At 44.6% G+C, this 22,279-nt stretch overlaps 1 protein-coding gene across 1 annotated transcript in view; it reads left to right on the top strand.

Moving 5' to 3' along the window:
- CYP39A1 (cytochrome P450 family 39 subfamily A member 1) overlaps positions 1-22,279 on the top strand; it is a 169,369-nt gene that overhangs the window by 83,281 nt on the left and 63,809 nt on the right. Inside the window, exon 7 of the mRNA XM_082249199.1 lies at positions 18,136-18,226. Within this exon, the coding sequence (XP_082105325.1) occupies positions 18,136-18,226 (91 nt within the window). The remainder of the gene's footprint in view (positions 1-18,135; positions 18,227-22,279) is intronic.

Raw genomic sequence — 22,279 nt, 5'->3', positions numbered from 1 at the left:
AGTGTAATCAAGACGTGCAGATCACAAAGGCAATCAACAAGTGAGTGAACAACAATCTCATGTAGGCTTTGATGGAGTTTATCTGTGATTCCTACACTGTTGAAAGCTAGGAAATCTACCTCTAGGAAGATATACCATCGTACGTGGAAGATGTACATTGCATGGTGTAAGTCTCTTGGGGTTCTTCCTCGCTCCTTCTCTGTGGCTTGGATCTTGACCTTCCTTCAACGAGGGATTGAACAGAAATTGGCCTTGAGTACCATCAAGGGCCAGGTGTCCGTTTTGGCGGTCTTCTTGCAATGACCTTTGGCCACACACTCCCTGGTGCATACCTTTCTTCAGGGTGTCCAACATTTGGTTCCTCCAGTGCAAGCTCCATTGCCACCTTGGGATCTTAATTTGGTGCTTTCAGCTCTACAGAAGTGTCACGGAACCATGAACCAGACGTACAACAACAGATAAGTGAAAATAAGAAAGCTTTATTGAAAAACAAGCTATAAAGCAAAAGTCCAAACGGATGGCGAAACCGATGCAGAGTCTTTGCGAAGCCAGGGGACAGGAACCAGCAGGGTAGTCAGACGAAGCCAGGATCAGGAACCAGCAGGGTAGTCAGACGAAGCCAGGATCAGGAACCAGCAGGGTAGTCAGACGAAGCCAGGAACAGGAACCAGAAGTAGCAGCAGTCTTAGTAGCATGTGAACACAGGAGGACCAAGCAGGGAACTGAAGCCACAGACCTCCTATATATATGAGCTAGGTATCCAGCTCCTCCCAGTGGGAAGGAGGAGCCGCAGGGTGGGAGGCTACAAGAAACCCAGAAACCAAGATGGCCGCCAGCACATGTCAAACGAAGGAGAACAGCAAGAAGGTAAGACCATGACAGTACCTCCCCCTCAAGGGCCCCTCCTCCGCGGAGTAAAGAACGGTTTCTGAGGGAAGCGTGCGTGGAAGGCTCGGAGCAAGGCAGGAGCATGGACATCTGCGGAGGGAACCCAGGAACGCTCCTCTGGACCATAACCACGCCAATGAACCAAAAACTGCACCCGACCGCGGACCAGGCGTGAGTCCAGGATATTGCTCACCTCATACTCCTCACGATTGCCCACTCGGACCGGACGAGGCCGAGGAACCGAGGAAGTGAAACGATTACACACCAGAGGCTTCAACAGGGAGACATGAAACACGTTGGAGATCCGCATGCCAGGGGGAAGCGCAAGGGCATAGGCTACCGGGTTTACCCTGCGAAGCACTCGGAAGGGACCAACAAAGCGAGGCGCCAGCTTGGGAGTGGGCACTCGAAGGTTGAGGTTGCGGGTGGACAACCATACACGGTCTCCGGCCTGGTAGGAAGGAGCAGGCGCTCGTCTGCGATCAGCCTGGAGTCTCTGGCGCTGCGCAGAGACCTCAAGGGACTTCTGGATCTGTACCCAAGAAGCACGTAGGACGGAAAGGTGATCCTCCACAGCCGGAATATCCTGGGGAGAGAATACCTCCGGTAACACGGCAGGTTGGAACCCATAGTTGGCCATGAAGGGAGACGTCCCAGAGGAAGAGTTCACCGCCGTGTTCCTGGCAAACTCAGCCCAAGGCAGGAGGTCAACCCAATTGTCTTGGTGATCGGAGACATAGCAACGAAGGAATTGCTCCAAGGCCTGATTGGAATGTTCTGCGGCCCCATTGGACTGAGGGTGGTAGGCCGAGGAGAAGGAGAGATGAATCCCCAACTGGAAGCAAAAGGCGCGCCAGAACCTGGACACAAACTGACTCCCCCGATCCGACACAATCTCCTTGGGCAAACCGTGCAACCGGAAGACCTCCCTGGCAAAAATCGTGGCCAACTCCTGTGCAGAGGGTAACTTCTTGAGAGGAACACAGTGACACATTTTGGAAAACCGATCCACAATCATGAGAATGACCGTATGGCCTCGGGATGCAGGGAGGTCCACAATGAAATCCATCCCCAGGTGTGACCATGGGCGCTCCCCGGTGGCTAAGGGTTGCAGAAGGCCCAACGGAAGGTGCCGAGGGGACTTACTCTGGGCACAAACGGAGCATGCCGCTACATATGCGGCGATGTCGGAACGTAGGGAAGGCCACCAGAACAGACGTGAAACAGCCCAGGACAGCTGATTCTTTCCAGGATGCCCCGCGGTCTTGGAGTTATGGTAGGTACGCAACAACCGAGTGCGCAACTCCTCAGGCACAAAACATCTGCCGTTGGGTCTCCCAGAGGGAGCACCAGATTGAGCCGCCAAAATCTGCTCACCCAGGGGAGAGGTCAGGCTGGTGCGAATGGCAGCCAGGATCTGATTCGGAGGTATGACCGAAGTCGGAATCGACTCCTCCCTGGACAGGTCGGAGTACTGCCGTGATAAGGCATCAGCCCTGATGTTCTTGGAACCGGGTAGGTAGGAGACCACGTAATTAAAACGTGACAAGAACAGAGCCCATCTGGCCTGACGTGGTGTCAATCTCTTGGCCTCAGAGAGGTAGGTCAGATTCTTGTGGTCCGTCAGGATGAGGACCGGAACCACCGAACCCTCGAGCAAGTGCCTCCATTCTTTAAGAGCCTGCACGATGGCCAATAACTCCCTGTCACCAATCTGGTAGTTGCACTCCGCGGAAGACAGTTTCCGGGAGTAAAACCCACAAGGAAGCAGAGGACCCTCTGGTGTTCTACGCTGAGACAGAAGGGCGCCTACTCCCGTCTCAGACGCGTCCACCTCGAGGACAAAGGGCAACCCAGGGTTGGGATGCGACAGAATCGGAGCCGACACAAAGCCTCAAAAGCTCGGATGGCCTCGGGCGGCCAGACCTGGGAATTGCTGCCCTTCCTGGTCAGATCCGTGAGAGGCTTGGCTAGCATGGAAAAGTCCCTGATGAACTTCCGATAATAATTGGCGAAGCCCAAAAAGCGCTGCAGGGAGCGAAGACCACTGGGCTGGGGCCACTGTAAGACAGCCGAAACCTTCTCAGGATCCATGGAGAACCCCTCAGCGGAAATGATGTAACCTAAGAAGGTTACCTGGGATCGGTGAAATTCGCATTTCTCAAGCTTACCGAACAGCTTGTTCTCTCATAACCGTTGCAACACTCGTTTGACATCCAGAATGTGGGTCTCCATGGACACAGAATATACCAAGATGTCATCCAGGTAGACCACCACACACTGCTGCAACAGGTCACGGAAAACATCGTTGATGAATTCCTGAAAGACTGCGGGCGCATTGCACAGCCCAAAGGGCATAACCAAGGATTCATAATGACCGGTCCTGGTGTTAAACGCGGTCTTCCACTCATCGCCCGCCTTGATCCTTACGAGGTTATATGCCGCCCTCAGGTCGAGTTTGGTAAAGACCGTGGCCCCTTTAAGGCGATCGAACAGCTCGGAAATCAAGGGTATCGGGTATGCGTTCTTGATCGTGATGCGATTGAGACCCCTGTAATCGATGCAAGGCCTCAACTCACCGCCCTTCTTTTTCACAAAGAAAAATCCAGCCCCTGCCGGGGACGAGGATTTGCGAATGTGTCCACGTGAAAGCGCCTCCCTCACGTACTCCTCCATGGCCTCATTCTCCGCTACCGACAGTGGATAGACTTTGCCACGAGGAGGAACGGCACCAGATTGTAACTCGATGGCACAATCGTATGGGCGGTGCGGAGGTAGGGCAACCGCGCGCACCTTATCGAATACATCCCGGTACTCCTCGTATTCAGGGGGCAACAGAGAGTCCGAGGAAGTACACAGCAACTTGACAGGCCCATGGATGCAACTAGCCCCACACTGCGGTGACCACGAGAGGATCTCGGCCGATCTCCAATCGAAAATCGGATTATGCTTCTGGAGCCAGGGGTACCCCAAGACCACCGAGTAGTGTGGAGACGAAATAACCTGGAAGCAGACCGACTCTCTGTGGACGGCACCAATGGCTAACCCCACTGGAAGGGTCTCATGAGTCACGTGTGGCGGCAGAAGGGGTCTGCCGTCTATCGCCTCAAGAGCCAGAGGAGAACCTCGAGCCTGCAGAGGAATGGAATTGGCGGCAGCGAACACACTATCAATGAACAAACCACCAGCACCAGAGTCCACCAACGCCTGGGTCGTCACCGAGCCCCCGACCCAGGAAAGGACAACAGTGATCAGTGGTTTGTCAACACGGGAAACCGGGGACGAGGAGACTCCACCCAAGATCTGCCCCCGACAGGATCTCAGGTGCGAGCGTTTCCCTGGACGGTTCGGACATGCCAACCGAAAATGCCCACCGAGACCACAGTACATGCATCGGCCCTCGCGTCTCCGGAGTACCCTCTCCCCCTCGGACAGGCGAGCAAACCCCAGCTGCATGGGTTCACCCCCAGACAAGTCATCCCCAGGAGGCGTGGGAGGAGAGGGAGGCACGGGTGGGACAACAAAGGTAGGCGCCAATCTGTTAGGAGGCCTCCGCAGACTCTCCTTAAAGGAAGGTCTCTCCCTGAGTCTGGTGTCAATCAAAATCAGGAAAGAAATAAGAGACTCGAGCTCCACTGGTAGGTCCTTAGCTGCAACCTCATCCTTCAAGGCATCCGAGAGACCATGAGAGAAAGCAGCGACCAGAGCCTCATTATTCCAGCCCACCTCTGCTGCCAGGGTACGAAACTCAATGGCGTATTCAGCTACGGATCGTGAACCCTGTCTGATGGACATAAGGAGCTTCGCAGCAGAGGCAGCACGAGCCGGCACATCGAATACCTTCCGAAGAGAAGCAACAAAACCGGAAAACTCGGCAACCACCGGATTGTTGTTCTCCCATAAAGGGCTGGCCCAGGCCAAGGCCTTGTCCGAGAGCAGCGAGATTAAGAAGCCCACCTTTGATCTCTCAGTAGGAAAGGCATGTGGCAGCAACTCGAAATAAATGCCCACCTGGTTAAGGAAACCTCGGCACTGAGTTGGCTCTCCCCCAAAGCGCTGTGGAAGGGGGGCAGAACCGGACATACCCCGAAACACCGCAGGCGCAACAACAGGTGTCGGGGTAGACTCTGGCGCAACAACCGGAGCGGCAGTAGGAGCGGACCCAGGAGCGACAACCGACCCATCGGCAACGGGAGCGAAATGAACCGTGCGTTCAAGCAGGGTTTGCAACGCCACGGCGAACTGACCCAACAGGTGATCCTGCTGATCAAGTCTGGCAACCAGCGTGGGTAGTGAGGATGGCCCTGCACCGTCAGAATTCGTGGCCTGTGGTACCGTGCGTTCAAGCAGGGTTTGCAACACCACGGCGAACCGACCCAACAGGTGATCCTGCTGATCAAGTCTGGCAACCAGCGTGGGTAGCGAGGATGGCCCTGTACCGTCAGAATTCATGGCTTGGTCCTAATGTCACGGAACCATGAACCAGACGTACAACAACAGATAAGTGAAAATAAGAAAGCTTTATTGAAAAACAAGCTATAAAGCAAAAGTCCAAACGGATGGCGAAACCGATGCAGAGTCTTTGCGAAGCCAGGGGACAGGAACCAGCAGGGTAGTCAGACGAAGCCAGGATCAGGAACCAGCAGGGTAGTCAGACGAAGCCAGGATCAGGAACCAGCAGGGTAGTCAGACGAAGCCAGGAACAGGAACCAGAAGTAGCAGCAGTCTTAGTAGCATGTGAACACAGGAGGACCAAGCAGGGAACTGAAGCCACAGACCTCCTATATATATGAGCTAGGTATCCAGCTCCTCCCAGTGGGAAGGAGGAGCCGCAGGGTGGGAGGCTACAAGAAACCCAGAAACCAAGATGGCCGCCAGCACATGTCAAACGAAGGAGAACAGCAAGAAGGTAAGACCATGGCAAGAAGACTCCCGTTGAAAATATTTGGGAGATCCCCTGCTTAGGCTGTCCCAGAAGGTGGCCTTTTTAGTGGCTATCACCTCTGCGAGCAGGGTGTCGGAACTGGCGGTGTTATCCTGTCATTCACCTTACCTGGGAATTCACAGGGATAAGGTGGTTCTTCGCCCCTGACTGTCGTTCCTTCCAAAGGTTGTCTCTGATTTTCATTTGAATGAAGACATTGTGTTGCCTTCCCTGTGTCCCAGGCTTAAACATCCAAAGGAAATTGCCTTGGATGTGGGCCAGGCAATAAGGGTGTACCTGGCAGCTACAGAGTCTTTCAGGAAGTCAGACTCTCTCTTGTGCTCACGGATGGACCTCGAAAACGGTTGACCATTTCCAGATGCACCAGACAGGCGGTGATTCAGGCCTATTTCATCAGGGGTCAGGTTTCTCCTTTCCCTGTCAAGGCGCACTCTACTAGGGCACTTAGTGCGTCCTGGGCTTTCTGTCATTAGGCATCAGTGACGCAGGATTGGTGCAAACTTTTACAAAGTTTTATAAAGTGGATGTGTTGGCATTTGCAGTTGCTTCTTTTGGTCGTGAGGTTTTGCAGGCTGCTGTTTAAGAGGACCTGCTGGTTATGAATATCAGGAGCTGTGTCCGTCAATGAACGAAAAAGAAAAAAATGGATTTTTGACTTACCATAAAATCTATTTTTCTGATGTTAATTGACGGACACAGCACCCACCCCTCTGTGGAGTTATAATTCTCCTGACACTGCTTGTAACAAAATTGAGTGGCTATAGCAGAGAGAGGGAGTATACCCCCTGGGACTGCTCATGGGTGTAGCCAGAATTCTTTTCTGCCTAATGTCCTACTCCTGTAGGGGGCAGCATAATCCAATTGTTAAGAAGAATATGGAGCTGCGTCTGTCAATGAACGGTAAGTCAAAAATCTTTTTTTTTTCAGGGCACTGCTGAGGCACATTTATTGTTTAAAAATGTTCTCTCTTACATATCAAATCTTTACTAGAGAGAGAAAAGATTTTTACTGCTGTCAGGGGCTCCAATAGATATTTTTCTCACTTCCTGGCCTGTGGACAATGTTTTAGTAGACAGAAAATGAGGGAACCTCTCCAGCAACACAGAGAGAGAAAAAAAAATACTTTCTTAGTAGAGTAGAAGATGGCTAGAATCTCTGTCCCCTTGTTTGCAGTCCCAGCTGAAATTTTTCTCCCACTTCCTGTGTAGTAAAACTATTGTCAGCAGGACAGGAAGAAAAAAAAAAATAGAAAATCTCTCTAACGGAGCACCAGATAGTTAAAACCAGAGAAAGTATCTAACTGCATTCCTGACATGTTTCACCCGATGAGCTTATTCATAGAGGCTAACTTGTCTTCTGGGTAATGTTTTTGTTAGAAATTGCTGTAAACCCCCTAAAAGGTATATATTTTCTGAAAGCAGAGACCCTGAAGAATAAAACGGTAGTAGGTGCAATTTTTTTGGATTGCACAATAATTTGCAGAGCATATTTTCAGGAAAGGATACACTAAAATACATTTTTGTGTAAAAAAAACAATATTCTATCCAGGGTAATTAGTGGCAGGAAACATCAGGGAAAGGAAGTTTCTCAAGTTCCTCCTGTTTTAATTTTACCAGCAGTTTCCTGTGGTTTGGGGCTTCCTGGAGGAGCGTAAGAGCCTAGGAACCCCTGTGGGTGCTGCTGCCATAAAAGGGGAGTTTCACTTTGAGAGTCCCTTAAAAGTTATCCAGATCACTTCTATGGTAAAGCCATTTGTCGGCTCTTAAAGGCAGTACCAAGCTTGATTTAACTACTTGTCTACTATGCTGTTTATAAACGTACCTTGGTACTGTAGACAAGTAGTTAAGGCCATCACATCAGAGGGGGGTGCCTTGGCAGGGACTCTTGCTATTGGCTGGCTGTGGTCAAATAAAGTTTTTTCTCTTACATTCATTGACGGACACAGCTCTCTTCTATTCTTGACCATAGGGGTTTTAGCACCACCTACAGGAGTAGGACACTGAAAGGATTCTACAACCTGACTTACAACAAGTTAATAGTTCCGGTCTATCATTAAGGATGCACTCCCTATTATATCACTCCTATAATAGTACCTGTCTATCATTAAGGATGTACTCCCTATTATATTACTCCTATAATAGCACCTGTCTATCATTAAGGATGTACTCCCTATTATATTACTCCTATAATAGTACCTGTCTATCATTAAGGATGTACTACCTATTATATTACTCCTATAATAGTACCTGTCTACCATTAAAGATGTACTCCCTATTATATTACTCCTATACTAACCTATGCCACCACTCTCCATTCCACACCCCCAGACACACACACACACAGAGCTCTGTGGGGAGTAATGTAGGACTGAAATCAAGACACAGAATAATGCATCACTCGTCTTTTATTTACTGGTTCAGTATGTTAAATACACTATATTATCAGCATATAACTGAGCAATGATTACAACAGTACACCAATAGAAATGTCCATCCATATAAAGACCAACCCATTACTTGTCACCAGTAAAGGTAAACCCACCTTCGTAGACATGTTATGAACCTGTTTTTGTCACCTTTAGTAACACCTACTACGGTAGTAAGTCATACACATCTCTTTAGAGTTTATCTCTGTGTTTTTGTACAATCTCAAAGTTAGTTCCAATTATGTCCCAGGCATATGTATCACCATTATCAGGCTCAATTTCTGGGAAACATTGCCATATAATCTTAATACTACAAATTCCTCTGTGTTGCCACATATTAAGATTGTCAGCTAAAACCCAATGTTAAAGCAGCACTCTAAATTAAGTTGTAGCAAAGGACAAACTGAAGACAATGTTTAAGGGGCGCATTCTTAGAACATCCCTTGTCACAACGTGACAATTTATGAATCCTGTCTCCAATATACATCACCCTTGTAAGCATGTATATAACTATAAAACCAATAGACACATTCAAATTACATATGGCAAGAAAATGATTCATAAATAAGGGTAATTTCAACTGTCATCTCAACTGTATAGCAAATGTTCATGAAAAATAAGTGATAGTCCTGAAGTTAATAAAGTAGTCTTCAGCAAAATAGAATAGAATTGAACAGAAAAGTCTCTCTTGTATTGAGCCTTGTATATGTCCATAAATTTCCAGGTTTTACAAAGTCCACATTATTTCAGTCCTTAGGGTCATTTGCTAAACTTTTAAACACCTCCGAGGATTCTTTACCTTGCCATATAGCCTGAAGAAATCTACCACCCCATTAAAGCTTGCCTCTTGGTAAGGAGAGAATGACATCCACAGACAGACTGGAACTGATGTTGCAAAAAAGCAAAGAAATCATCGTTTGGGTTGGGTCTTCAGTCTGGCACCTCAGATCTATTTTTCCCTTTCTCTCTCTCTCTCTCTCTTGTCCACTGGAACTTTCAGGCCTTGGGTTGGCATCATGGCTCTTCCTCCAGATATTCCCAGGAACTTTCACAGGAGTCTCTTTCAACCTTGAAAGTAGAGTAGAGAAGTGTACTAGGATGATGGTTTAGCAAAGCTTCCGGAATCATCCCATGACCTCCTGGCATTAGAACAACAAGGATTCCCATGCAAGGATTTCGTAATTTCTTCAACATCCGGATAGAGGCGTAAATGGGGGGGGGGGTTGAGCAGATACTCTCCAGTCAACATGAATAACTACAGAATCAAATAACCTACTTACTAGATAAAGTCTCCCCCCCCCCTCCCCCTTTTTTTTTTTCTCTCTCTCTCTCTCGGGTGTTAATAATAATATTCTTGCCATTTTAAAAATTCAAACACAAATCCATAAGCAAATGAAAATAAAAATGTTTCATAGCCAGTTTTCATTACTAGACCAATATATATGTGATTGAACATCTTGCTCAAACCCAATAATGCTGCGAAATTCAATAAAACATTAAATATTAAAGAGCCCAATCCCAGATTAGATCCAGAAGTGATCTGAAGCAAAAACACCTTCAGTTCCTCTTCTCCTCTGGACCCAAGTGGAACCAGAGGGCCCCAGAACAGAACACTTTACCTAAGCGCGTATTCTGCCTCAGAACTTTTTTCTGCAACCTTGCAACACACGATAATCATAAGCAAATAAAAACCGTAATGAATATAAACAATATACTAATTGAGTTAAGTAAAACTAAAAAGGCAGTCACTTTAAGACTGTATCCAAACAAACTTTCCCACTAAAAACCTTAGCAACTTCTTCAAATGCTTAATATCCACCCTATCTTCATAAATAACAGGGTAACAGGGGTAGTCCTTCTTTTTTTTTTTTTTTTTTTTTTTTCTTAGCAACCTCTACTCTTAGGATTGAAGTAGAGACGCAATACATTCCATAAGATAAACACTTATTTGTATACATTTTATATCATCCCAAGGATACAGTGTTAATAGTTACTGAATACCAATCAATGAAACATAACCCAAACTCATCCCAACACTGTTGGGAAGACATATTATTATGTCATGTTCTCTTGTTCTTTAACAACACCTTTTCTTTTCTTTCATTCATTGGCCATCAATTTACTCATCCAGAAAGCATTTTTCACCATTATGCCCAGAAAATATTTCCAAATACTTGCTACAATTGCTACAAACAATTTGCAGCTGAAGCATATGGAAGAACTCAAACTAATCATACCCCCTCCCCCTTTATTTTATTTTTTTCTATGCTCACACTGTCAGTACAGTATTTCTAACCTTACTGATATGAGCGATTATTAGTGTGTCAGTTGCTATTCCTAGACTTGCAAAATATTTCACAGAAAATGGTTATATATATATATATATATATATATATATATATATATATATACAGTACAGACCAAAAGTTTGGACACGCCTTCTCATTCAAAGAGTTTTCTTTATTTTCATGACTATGAAAATTGTAGTCACACTTCAAGAGGTAGTCACCTGAAATGGTTTTCACTTCACAGGTGTGCCCTGTCAGGTTTAATAAGTGTGATTTCTTGCCTTATAAATGGGGTTGGGACCATCAGTTGTGTTGTGCAGAAGTCAGGTGGATACAAAGCTGATAGTCCTACTGAATAGACAGGAAAACGAGTGGCCATCATTACATAAGAAATGAAGGTCAGTCAGTCCAAAAAATTGGGAAAACTTTGAAAGTGTCCCCAAGTGCAGTCACAAAAACCATCAAGCGCTACAAAGAAACTGGCTCACATGCGGACCGCCCCAGGAAAGGAAGACCAAGAGTCACCTCTGCTGCGGAGGATAAGTTCATCCGAGTCACCAGCCTCAGAAATCGTAGGTTAACAGCAGCTCAGATTAGAGACCAGGTCAATGGCACACGGAGTTCTAGCAGCAGACACATCTCTAGAACAACTGTGAAGAGGAGACTGTGTGAATCAGGCCCTCATGGTAGAATATCTGCTAGGAAACCACTGCTAAAGAAAGGCAACAAGCAGAAAAGACTTGATTGGGCTAAAGAACACAAGGAATGGACATTGGACCAGTTGAAATCTGTGCTTTGGTCTGATGAGTCCAAATTTGAGATCTTTGGTTCCAACCACCGGGTCTTTGTGAGACGCAGAAAAGGTGAACGTATGGACTCTACATGCCTGGTTCCCACCGTGAAGCATGGAGGAGGAGGTGTGATGGTGTGGGGGTGCTTTGCTGGTGACACTGTTGGGGATTTATTCAAAACTGAAGGCATACTGAACCAGCATGGCTACCACAGCATCTTGCAGCGGCATGCTATTCCATCCGGTTTGCGTTTAGTTGGACCATCATTTATTTTTCATCAGGACAATGACCCCAAACACACCTCCAGGCTGTGTAAGGGTTATTTGACCAAGAAGGAGAGTGATGGGGTGCTGCGCCAGATGACCTGGCCTCCACAGTCACCGGACCTGAACCCAATCGAGATGGTTTGGGGTGAGCTGGAACGCAGAGTTAAGGCAAAAGGGCCAACAAGTGTTAAGCATCTTTGGGAACTCCTTCAAGACTGTTGGAAAACCATTTCAGGTGACTACCTCTTGAAGTGTGACTCTACAATTTTCATAAAAATATGTCATGCAAATAAAGAAAACTCTTTGAATGTGTCCAAACTTTTGGTCTGTATTGTGTGTATATATATATATATATATATATATATATATATATATATATATATATATATATATATATATATAAACTTTAGCAGAAAAAAAAAAAAACTTCATATATCACCTCATATACTTGACAGAAATCCATGTTTTAAAATATCCCAAATTTCTTAGGTTAAAACTTGTGGTTTCAGAATAGTTAAGCTGTTTTCCACAAATTCCAATAGAACAATTTTATTTATTTTTTTAAATAAAGAGGCAATACAATACAATATATATATATATATATATATATATATATATATATATATATATATATATAATATATATATATAATCCTACAGTTTCATTTTTTTCAACACCAAAATCCTTTCCCTGGCAAAATTACAATTTCTCTTTTCTTGCTCTGTTGTTAGTTTCAGCAAGATAACACAAGTCCTTAGTTCCCATATGACATTATTTTCCTGATGTCATAACATAATAAATCATAACCATACCAGGCAGTAATGCGGCAGTTTACCACTGCACTTACAAGAAAAAGAAACACATTTTACAATCCACACATTCTGCTTTGGAAAACAAAAAGTACCAACCATCTGTGTAATGAAAGAACAAAAAAAAAAAAAAATCATCAGCCAGATCAAAACTATAAAACAGCTGGCTGCAGGTGGACTTGATGTGATGGGTCTGGAATATTTTAACTTTTATTACTCTCACATCATGGACCCCACATCAAGTTATTATCAGGCCTTAGTTTTCATTTTTGTAGAAAAAGTTCCCATGTATTCCATCCATCTTGGCTTTGTTAAGTATTATGGCAGCTGTATTCCAATCCATAACAATTCCAAACAACCTCATCTTAATCTGAACTATCCCCATATTACACGTTTCCCAATAACCTGTATTTCATTTCCAACCAAAGGTCGTCTAAACCAATTAAAATATATATGTTCATAATAAAATTGGTACCATGTCTGGGAAACTGATTCAAAATATTTGTGATCACATTATTTATCATTAGATGAATTAACCTGGCAAATTTTGTTAATGTTTTGTCTAAAAAACAGAAATTAGCATGGGTATCCTTCCAGTTTATCACTGATGTCTCATCCTCGTACATTCCTTTCATGAGAAAGAGAAAAGGGAGGGGGGCAAGGGAGGCGGTCATGTCTGCACACAGGTAACAAGACACACACAAGATGTGGGACTAAAAGTTCCAGCATTCACACGCATACACAAATATCTCTTTAACCGCTTCCGGACCGTCCACCCCCGATTTATTGTGGCAGGGCGGCCCTCCAGCGTGAAACGGCGTAGATCTACGTCAGTCACGCGCCTGCAGCTAGGGGGCGAATGCGCGCCACCGCCGGCGCACTCCCGCCCCAACTCGGGAACGGGGACTCTGATGCACGGGGCAGGCGGCTCTGATTGCCGCCTGCCACCCGCAATCGTTCCCCGCTGAGAGAGAAGAACTGTCATCTGTTGTAAACACAACTGACCGTTCTTCTCTCTGGAATGATCATAGAGCCCATGTGATCCTTCTATATAGGATCACAGGTCTCTATGATCATTTCACAAGCCACCCCCACCACAGTTAGAATCCCACCCCTGTGCTCACATTTAACCCCTTGATCACCCACAGTGTTAACCCCCTCCCTGCCAGTGTCATTATTACAGTAACAGTGCATATTTTTAGCACTGATTACTGTAGTAATGTCACTGGTCCCCCCAAAAGTGTCAAGAAGGTCAGTTAGGGGTCTGATCTGTCCTCCGCAATGTCGCAGTCCCACTAAAAATCGCAGATCGCAGCCTTTATCAGTAAAAAAAACAAAAAAAAAAACAATAAAAATGACATAAATGTTTCCCGTAGTTAGTAGACACGATAACTTTTGCGCAAACCAATCAAAATACGCTTATTGCAATTTTTATTTACCAAAACTATGTAGCAGAAAACAAATTGGCCTAAAATATTAAGAAATTTAGATTTTTTTAATTTTTTTTTTTTTTCTTTTAGAATGTTATATAGCAGAAAGTGAAAAATATTGTTTTTTTTTTCCTCAGAACTGTCACTTTTTTGTTTATAGCGCAAAAAATAAAAATTGCAGAGGTGATCAAATTCCACTAAAATACAGCTCTAATTGTGGGAAAAAAAAGGACATCAATTTTGTTTGGGTACAGCTTCGCACGACCGCACAATTGTCCGTTAAATAACTCAGTGCCGAATCGCAAAATATGGCCTGGTCATTAAGGGGGAAAATCTTCTGGTCCAGAAGTGGTTAAAATCGCTTACATCTTCTATAAATCAGACGGACAGCCATAATGTTCATCCCATCTTCCTTCTCTGACAACATATAAAGTATTCTGTACTATACATTTTCACCCTTTTTTCTCTGTTCCAGAGGCTCTAATAGGGCGATGCAAAGGGTGGACCCGGGGAGCAGAGCAGTGCGTCCTGAGCCCACCCATTGTGTGACAATAGTGAATGAAAATTTGCTATTGTCACACGGATCCTCCTCCTGGCCAATCAGGGAGCGCGTCCAATACGCGCTTCCTGATTGGCCGAAGGCAAACCCCATGCCATTGGCCGAGGAGGAGGCGGGAGCGGGAGGACTCGTGGAGACTCCGGGGGATTGAAGAGAAGCCGGACACCGGGACCCTGAGGAGAAGGCGCCGCCGCGGCTGCTCCAGGGCTCCAGGTAAGTGCACTGGTCTGGGGGGGGGGGGGGGGTGCACACTGCTTTGAAGGGGGCACGCACGTACGCTGGTCTCTGCATTGAAGGGGACATGTATACTGGTCACTACATTGAAAGGGGGCATGTACGCTGATCACTGCATTGAAAGGGGGCATGTACGCTGATCACTGCATTGAAAGGGGCATGTACGCTGGTCACTGTTTTGAAGGGGGCACACTGGTCACTGTTTTGAAGGGGGCACGCTGGTCACTGTGCATTGAAAGGGGGGTCACTGTGCATTGAAAGGGGGTGCACGCTGGTCTCTCTGCATTGAAAGGGGGCACACTATACCTTAATTACTGAAGGCCCCTTTCACGCTTTTGTGACCTCAAAGTCACACAATTTTTTACAGCGTTTTTTGCTGCAAAGCAATGCCTATTACATTTTTCTATTTGCGCCCCCCCCAAAAAAATTTTAGCACCAGCCGCCACTGTCATATACCCTGTTACCAGCACTATTCTTCCTTTTCTTATCTATAACCCTCCGATGGACAGCAGACAGTAACAACATAACATATAAACACCAATCAATACAGTTGGAATAAGGAGAATAAAATGGGTACCCTGTGTCCCAAAAATGCCTTCCCGATCAAGGAAGTCTGATAACTCGATGTAAGCAAAGGCTTACCTCAGCCGGCTGATTACCAGAAATTCCCAGATCGTCTCAAGCTCCTCATTTCGGATAGTAAAGAAGCCATTAATACATCTCCCTAACAATTTACCATTTGCATGCGCACACATAAACAGTTATGACTTGAGCAGTACACAAACAGTACATAAGCTGAGCTACGCTCATTTCCCAACTTCGCAAAATATTTTAAACAAATAGACATTATCTTAAGGGCGGACTCTATCCCTACATTAAAACATTATTTTTCTCTTTATAATGTGCAATTGCAGTGTTTTTAAGATTTAAGTGTATTTTTTTTTCTTGTTCAAATATTGTATTGAAAACTAATAAAAGGGGTCCAGTACAGAGGTACAGGTTATTATAGTACAAGAGGTACATATACACAGTGGTTTCAACTAAACATGGATGGAACATAGAAATGGCCATGTAGAAATAAAAGGGTACATAACAAGTGGTGCTGGAGGACAGTCCTCACAATAGGCGTGTAGAAGTAGGCTGAAAGTCTGTGCGAAGTCAACATGGCGACAAAGAATAGGGGGGGAAATGGGGAGGGATATAAAGGGAAGGCCGCAAGGGAAGGCGCACCCTTATCTCTGTACAGGATGAAACAAGGTAGCTAAAAGTACTGGAAGACTGCAGATAGGGGTGGGCGATGAGGGCAAGCCAAGGAGCGGGCCCAATGGGAGGTCACCACTGAGCGTGAAGAGGCTGTGAAGGAAGGTTATGAGCACAAATTTATGCAGGTTGGTGTGGGACGTTTACGAGCATAGAAGAAGTTACACAGGATAAATAGTATTGGATATTTGTGAAGAGACATGTAGTAATTTATGTTCAGATTGCATAGTATGCTGTACACGACATTTATTTGTAGATACTAAATTAAGCACTATTTGTTTGCACATTATTAATTGCCTATTCATTTGATCACATAAGTATTTGAAGTATTGGGATATACATTTTATTTTTTGGTTAATTATTGATAGTTCAGCAGCACAAAATCTTTTACTTCATTTAATTGTCTTTGGTATGAGAAGACATATCATGTGTTTGCTGCAGCTTGTGTTTTATTTATTGATTCGTTTTAGCTATATACAGTCAGGTCCATAAATATTGGGACATTGACACAATTCTAATCCCTCGGCTCCATACACCACCACAATGGATTTGAAATGAAACACACAAGATGTTCTATAACTGCAGACTTTTAGCTTTAATTTGAGGGTATTTACATCCAAATCAGGTGAAAGGTGTAGGAATTACAACAGTTTGTATATGTGCCTCCCACTTTTTAAGGGACCAAAAGTAATGGGACAATTGGCTGCTCAGCTGTTCCATGGCCAGGTGTGTGTTATTTCCTCATTATCTAATTTACAAGGAGCAGGTAAAAGGTCCAGAGTTCATTTCAAGTGTGCTATTTGAATTTAGAATCTGTTGCTGTCAACTCTCAATATGAGATCCAGAGAGCTGTCACTATCAGTGAAGCAAGCCATCATTAGGCTGAAAAAAACAAAACAAGCCCATCAGAGAGATAGCATTAGGTGTGGCCAAATCAACTGTTTGGAACATCCTTAAAAAGAAAGAATGCATCGGTGAGCTCAGCAACACCAAAAGACCCGGAAGACCATGGAAAACAACTGTGGTGGATGACCGAAGAATTCTTTCCCCGGTGAAGAAAACACCCTTCAACAGTTGGTCAGATCAAGAACACTCTCCAGGAGGTAGGTATATGTGTGTCAAAGTCAACAATCAAGAGAAGACTTCACCAGAGTGAATACAGAGGGTTCATTACAAGATGTAAACCATTGGTGAGCCTCAAAAACAGGAAGGCCAGATTAGAGTTTGCCAAACAACATCTAAAGCCTTCACAGTTCTGGAACAACATCCTATGGACAGATGAGACCAAGATCAACTTGTACCAGAGTGATGGGAAGAGAAGAGTATGGAGAAGGAAAGGAACTGCTCATGATCCAAAGCATACCACCTCATCAGTGAAGCATGGTGGTGGTAGTGTCATGGCGTGGGCATGTATGGCTGCCAATGGAACTGGTTCTCTTGTATTTATTGATGATGTGACTGCTGACAAAAGCAGCAGGATGAATTCTGAAGTGTTTCGGGCAATATTATCTGCTCATATTCAGCCAAATGCTTCAGAACTCATTGGGCGGCGCTCCACAGTGCAGATGGACAATGACCCGAAGCATACTGCAAAAGCAACCAAAAAGTTTTTCTAAGGGAAAGAAGTGGAATATTATGCAATGGCCAAGTCAATCACCTGACCTGAATCCGATTGAGCATGCATTTCACTTGCTGAAGACAAAACTGAAATGAAAATGCCCCAAGAACAAGCAGGAACTGAAGACAGTTGCAGTAAAGGCCTGGCAGAGCATCACCAGGGATGAAACCCAGCGTCTGGTGATGTCTATGTGTTCCAGACTTCAGGCTGTAATTGACTGCAAAGGATTTGCAACCAAGTATTAAAAAAGTGAAAGTTTGATTTATGATTGTTAATCTGTCCCATTACTTTTGGTCCCGTAAAAAGTGGGAGGCACATATACAAACTGTTGTAATTCCTACACCGTTCACCTGATTTGGATGTAAATACCCTCAAATTAAAGCTGAAAGTCTGCAGTTAAAGCACATCTTGTTTGTTTCATTTCAAATCCATTGTGGTGGTGTATAGAGCCAAATAAGTTTAGAATTGTGTTGCTGTCCCAATATTTATGGACCTGACTGTAGTGGTGGTGCAGGAATCCCATACAGTATATGTATTTTTTCACAATTGAAATTCACATAATTGGAAAACTGTTCAGAATGCCAGCGGATTAAAAAATGCCCTCATCATTTATTTATTTTAGATCACATTTTGGACACTTGCTTTCATCATTTCGGAACCAGAGGTTTACAAGAAGGTCATAGGTGAAATTACTTCTGTATTTGGTAAAGGAGGTATGTATGTATCAAATGTCTACAAGCATTAAAGGGGTTGTAAAGGCAGAAGGTTTTTTATCTTAACCTCCCTGGTGGTCTGACTATGTCCAGATTTCTGTGCTAAAAGCGGTACATTCTTTTGCATGGAAATCTGTTGTTTTATATTTTAAAACTCACCTTTCCCTGCGATCCCGTGTGCTCGGCCTATGCACCTGTCTTCCGGTTCCCTTCCCTGCGAGTGTTGCGACGCAGGGGGGTGGAACCGGTGTGAACGTAAAAAAATGTAAATACAATAAATCACCAGGTGCAATCCTGTGGTGAAATGGCATGATACAGTGTAATCCATTAGGATCACAGCTTTGTATCACGTAATTTTGTGTATTTACACTTTTTTGAATTTGCGCCGGTTCCACCCCCCTGCTTTGCAACGCTCGCAGGAAACGGAACCGGAAGACAAGTGCCATCAATCGGCCATGCACAGAGCGGGGAGAGAGTGTGAGGACGGCAGGGAAGGTGGGTCACATTCTGGGGTAATCCCTAGTGTGGCTCGGGGTTACCGCTTTTGTTACTGAAAGTAAAGCCCGAGCCACACTCTGGAATACCGCCAGGGAGGTTAATGCATTCTATGCATTAAGATAAAAAGCATTCTGTGTGAACCAGCACACTCCAATACTTACCTGAGCCCCATTTCTGTCCAGGGAAGTCCACGAGTCCCTCGGCAGTCTAGGACTCTCCCTTCTGATTGGCTGAGATACATTCGTGGCGCCATTGGCTCCCGTGGCTGTCAATCAAAGTCAGTGAGCCAGTCAGGAGAGCGGGATATAACGGATATTACTATTGTGTGCAAATTGTTCATTTGATCCTTATATCATTTATAAAAATTCAGCGTATGTTTGTTCTGAAATTTCTTTATGTGCTAGAGTATTTTTATATGGGTTGATTTCTCAGTATTTCCAGGAATTTATGGGGCTGATTCCCATGACACTGGCCTGATCTCTGAAGTGTGATACCAATCAGTTGAGAGAGCCAATCTGATGGCTTGGTGCCAGATACCACAGCATACCATCAGAGGTTTTCGTGGCATCCATGCCTCGATGGGTCAGGGCTGTTTTGGAGGCAAAAGGGGAACCTATGTAATATTGGGGACTCAGGAGGCCCCACCTACTACAGGCCGCCTGCAGAAAACTACAGGAGGAGTGGTGACAATACCAGTCACCCTGCACATAGAAAGGGAGAAGCAGTGAGCGGTCTTTATTACAGGAGAGTCCTGCACAGAGGGAAAGTTTACACTGGATTACTGCACAGATCTGGAAATGCACAAAGCACACCAAGATTCAAGGAAAAACGTACATGACTCTTGTATTTAGACAATATTTGTTTATCCCTGGGGTTCAGCTTTAACGTAAACCTTTATGGAATACATAGTCTGTCATTATTGAGCTCTCCTGAAAAAAAAAAAAAAAAAATGAGTCAGTTGACTATCATGCCATACTTGCCAACTGTCCCTTTTTTCCTGAGACAGTCCCTGCAAATAGGAGCCTGTCTCAGGTCATATATATTGTCCCTGGAAGCGCCTGTTTATCGGGCTGCCCATAAATGTTACGCAGAAGTAGTGCAGCTGAATGGGAGAATTATTCCAACTCTGCTACTGTGGCCTTAAAGGGGAGTTCCACCCAAAAGTGGAACTTCCGCTTTAGGTATTCTAACCCCCTGACATGCCACATTTGGCATGTCATTTTTTTGGGGGGGGGGGAGCGGGTACCTAGTTTTGACAGGTACCCGCTCCCACTTCTGCTCGGAGCGCCGCGGCGCCCTGAACGGAAATTCTCCTCTCCCCCTCCCTCCCTGCAATCTTCTGGGACATGTCAGAGGTCCCAGAAGATTGCCGGCCAATCAAGACGTGCAGCGCAACTCGCGCATGCGCAGCGGGTACCCGGCTGTGAAGCCGCAAACTGTCGAAGCCGGGTGCCCACAGCAGTGATGCCGGCGCCGCCGAGACCAGAGGGAAGAGGATCGCTGGACCGTTGGACAGGTGAGTGAAAAGGCTGGAACTCCGCTTTAAGTTTTAAAATTCCCTTTTTAATTTCCTGTAATTCTCTCTATATTGTGTAGACTCTATAATCTGATAAATAGGCGAGATTAATTATGCAGAGTGGGTGGAGCTTCAGTGAAGTGGGTGTGGTAATTGATAGCTGTGCTGCAAACTGTCCCTGGAAATTTTTTTTAAATGTTGGCAACTATGTCATGCCATTCAGAGGTTTCAACTCTTCCTGAATGACCAATGCAGATTGGGTTTTCTCACTGCAAGAAACAGCCAGGTAACTGGTACTTTTTTTTTTTTTTTAGAAGGAAGTCTTCCATGGCAGCCTACATATCTCTACCAGTGCTACTCTTCTTTGAAATCATTCCCAGGGGGTCTGGGGCCGACCTTTCTGTGTTTAGAACAAATCCAAAATGATGATTCTGCATGATTTTCTTGCTTGGTGGTAGGTTTGTTATGTAAAAGGCACACAGGCAAGCAGACTTCAACAGAAGAACCTTGCTATGTTTTGCACAAAGGGCTTATTCTTGCATTTGGACCTTACTAAGAAGCCATTTGTACAAAATTCCTTTATGCATAACATAACCTACGGGGAATCAGCCATTTGACCATTCTGCATTGTCATTTTGGATAAATGTAAAATGTAATTCTAATAGCGACCACTAGATGACAGTGGTTCACTGCAGCTGACCTTCCAGTCCCCCTGTGTTTGGATGGAAGGTTAATTTGTCCTTATGGAATGTTAATCATGGCTTTCAGATTCCCCTTTATCACCGAGGATTTACGCCTATTTGTAGGAGAGAACAATTGTGCTATTTCGAATGAGAATAATACCTGCCCTTCCAAAATAAGGCTTGATGCTGGTAGGAAAATATTTGGGCATGTGTTCCATGGAATTTAGAAGATCTTTCATCATACTGTAGATTGCTGTTTTTTTTTAACCTTTTAAATTATGTAAATTCTTGGACACATCCCTAATGAAAGATAAATGGCAAATATTGGCCAAAAAAATGACCCTATCATAAGAACTGTGAGAAGAGCGGTCTTTGCTATACATAGTCCTAGCTGTGTCTAAAGCCGGATACACACTATACAATTTTCTTTAGATTTTTTCCTTTAGACTTGCCAAAACCATATAATATGAGGTCAAACCTAAACACTTTCAATGTGTATGCAATCTGGCAGGCCTTTGTACTACATAGTTGAAGATAAATCTAATGGAAATCTACCAACAAAAGTTGTATAGTGTGTATCCAGCTTTAGTTGTGGCTTCTGAAGCTTGTCTCTGTGGCTTCTGCAGGGTTCAGCTTTAATTCATTAGACCATCCAAATCTGCTGGTGTATCTAACACTGCCCTCTCCCTGGATTGACAATGTCTAAGGGTGTCTCCATTGCTCCTCTAACCAAAGTAGACACACCCCAAGACAGGAGGTGTTACCGGCTGGATCAACAGGTGAAAATAATGGGAAAAGAAACATAAAAATGAAAACTAATGCAGCCAACTATATTTTAGGATTGGTAAGCTGCAATATACAGTATTATACTTTTGTTTTTGGGGTTTAATTCAAATTATTTTTCCAATACTTTATTGTAAAGTATAACTTTTTTTTTTTTTTTGGAGATAGAGTTCAGATGGATTAGAACACTGGTCAGTTTTATCGCTGTCTGTGCCCCCAGATTCATCCTCTCTATTCGTCCTGTTTACCATTAACATTGAAAGTGAAATTTAAAGAAATTCCCAAATTTTGGGTTGCCCCCAAAAGCACTAAAGAGTTTCTGTACCCTGCAAGGTGTTGGTCTTTTTTCTTTGTATCCAGAAAAAAACAGCGTGGAAGTAAAAATTAAACCAGCAAAGAGGTAATGAGAAGGAAGAAGACAATGCAGAGAAGAAGGGGAGAGCGGAGAAGGAAACTAAAAAAAAAAAGGGGGGGGGGGATTCTGTCAAACCACCACCACAGCAGATCCATGATGCTCATTGGTACAATCTCCGTTTAGGATAATTCAATTCAGCAAGGATTTGTTCTCATCAC

Source organism: Pelophylax lessonae, assembly GCF_965119305.1.
Source record: "Pelophylax lessonae genome assembly, chromosome: 3".
Classification (NCBI taxonomy): Eukaryota; Metazoa; Chordata; class Amphibia; order Anura; family Ranidae; genus Pelophylax; species Pelophylax lessonae.
This window is presented reverse-complemented; position numbering and strand designations above follow the sequence as displayed.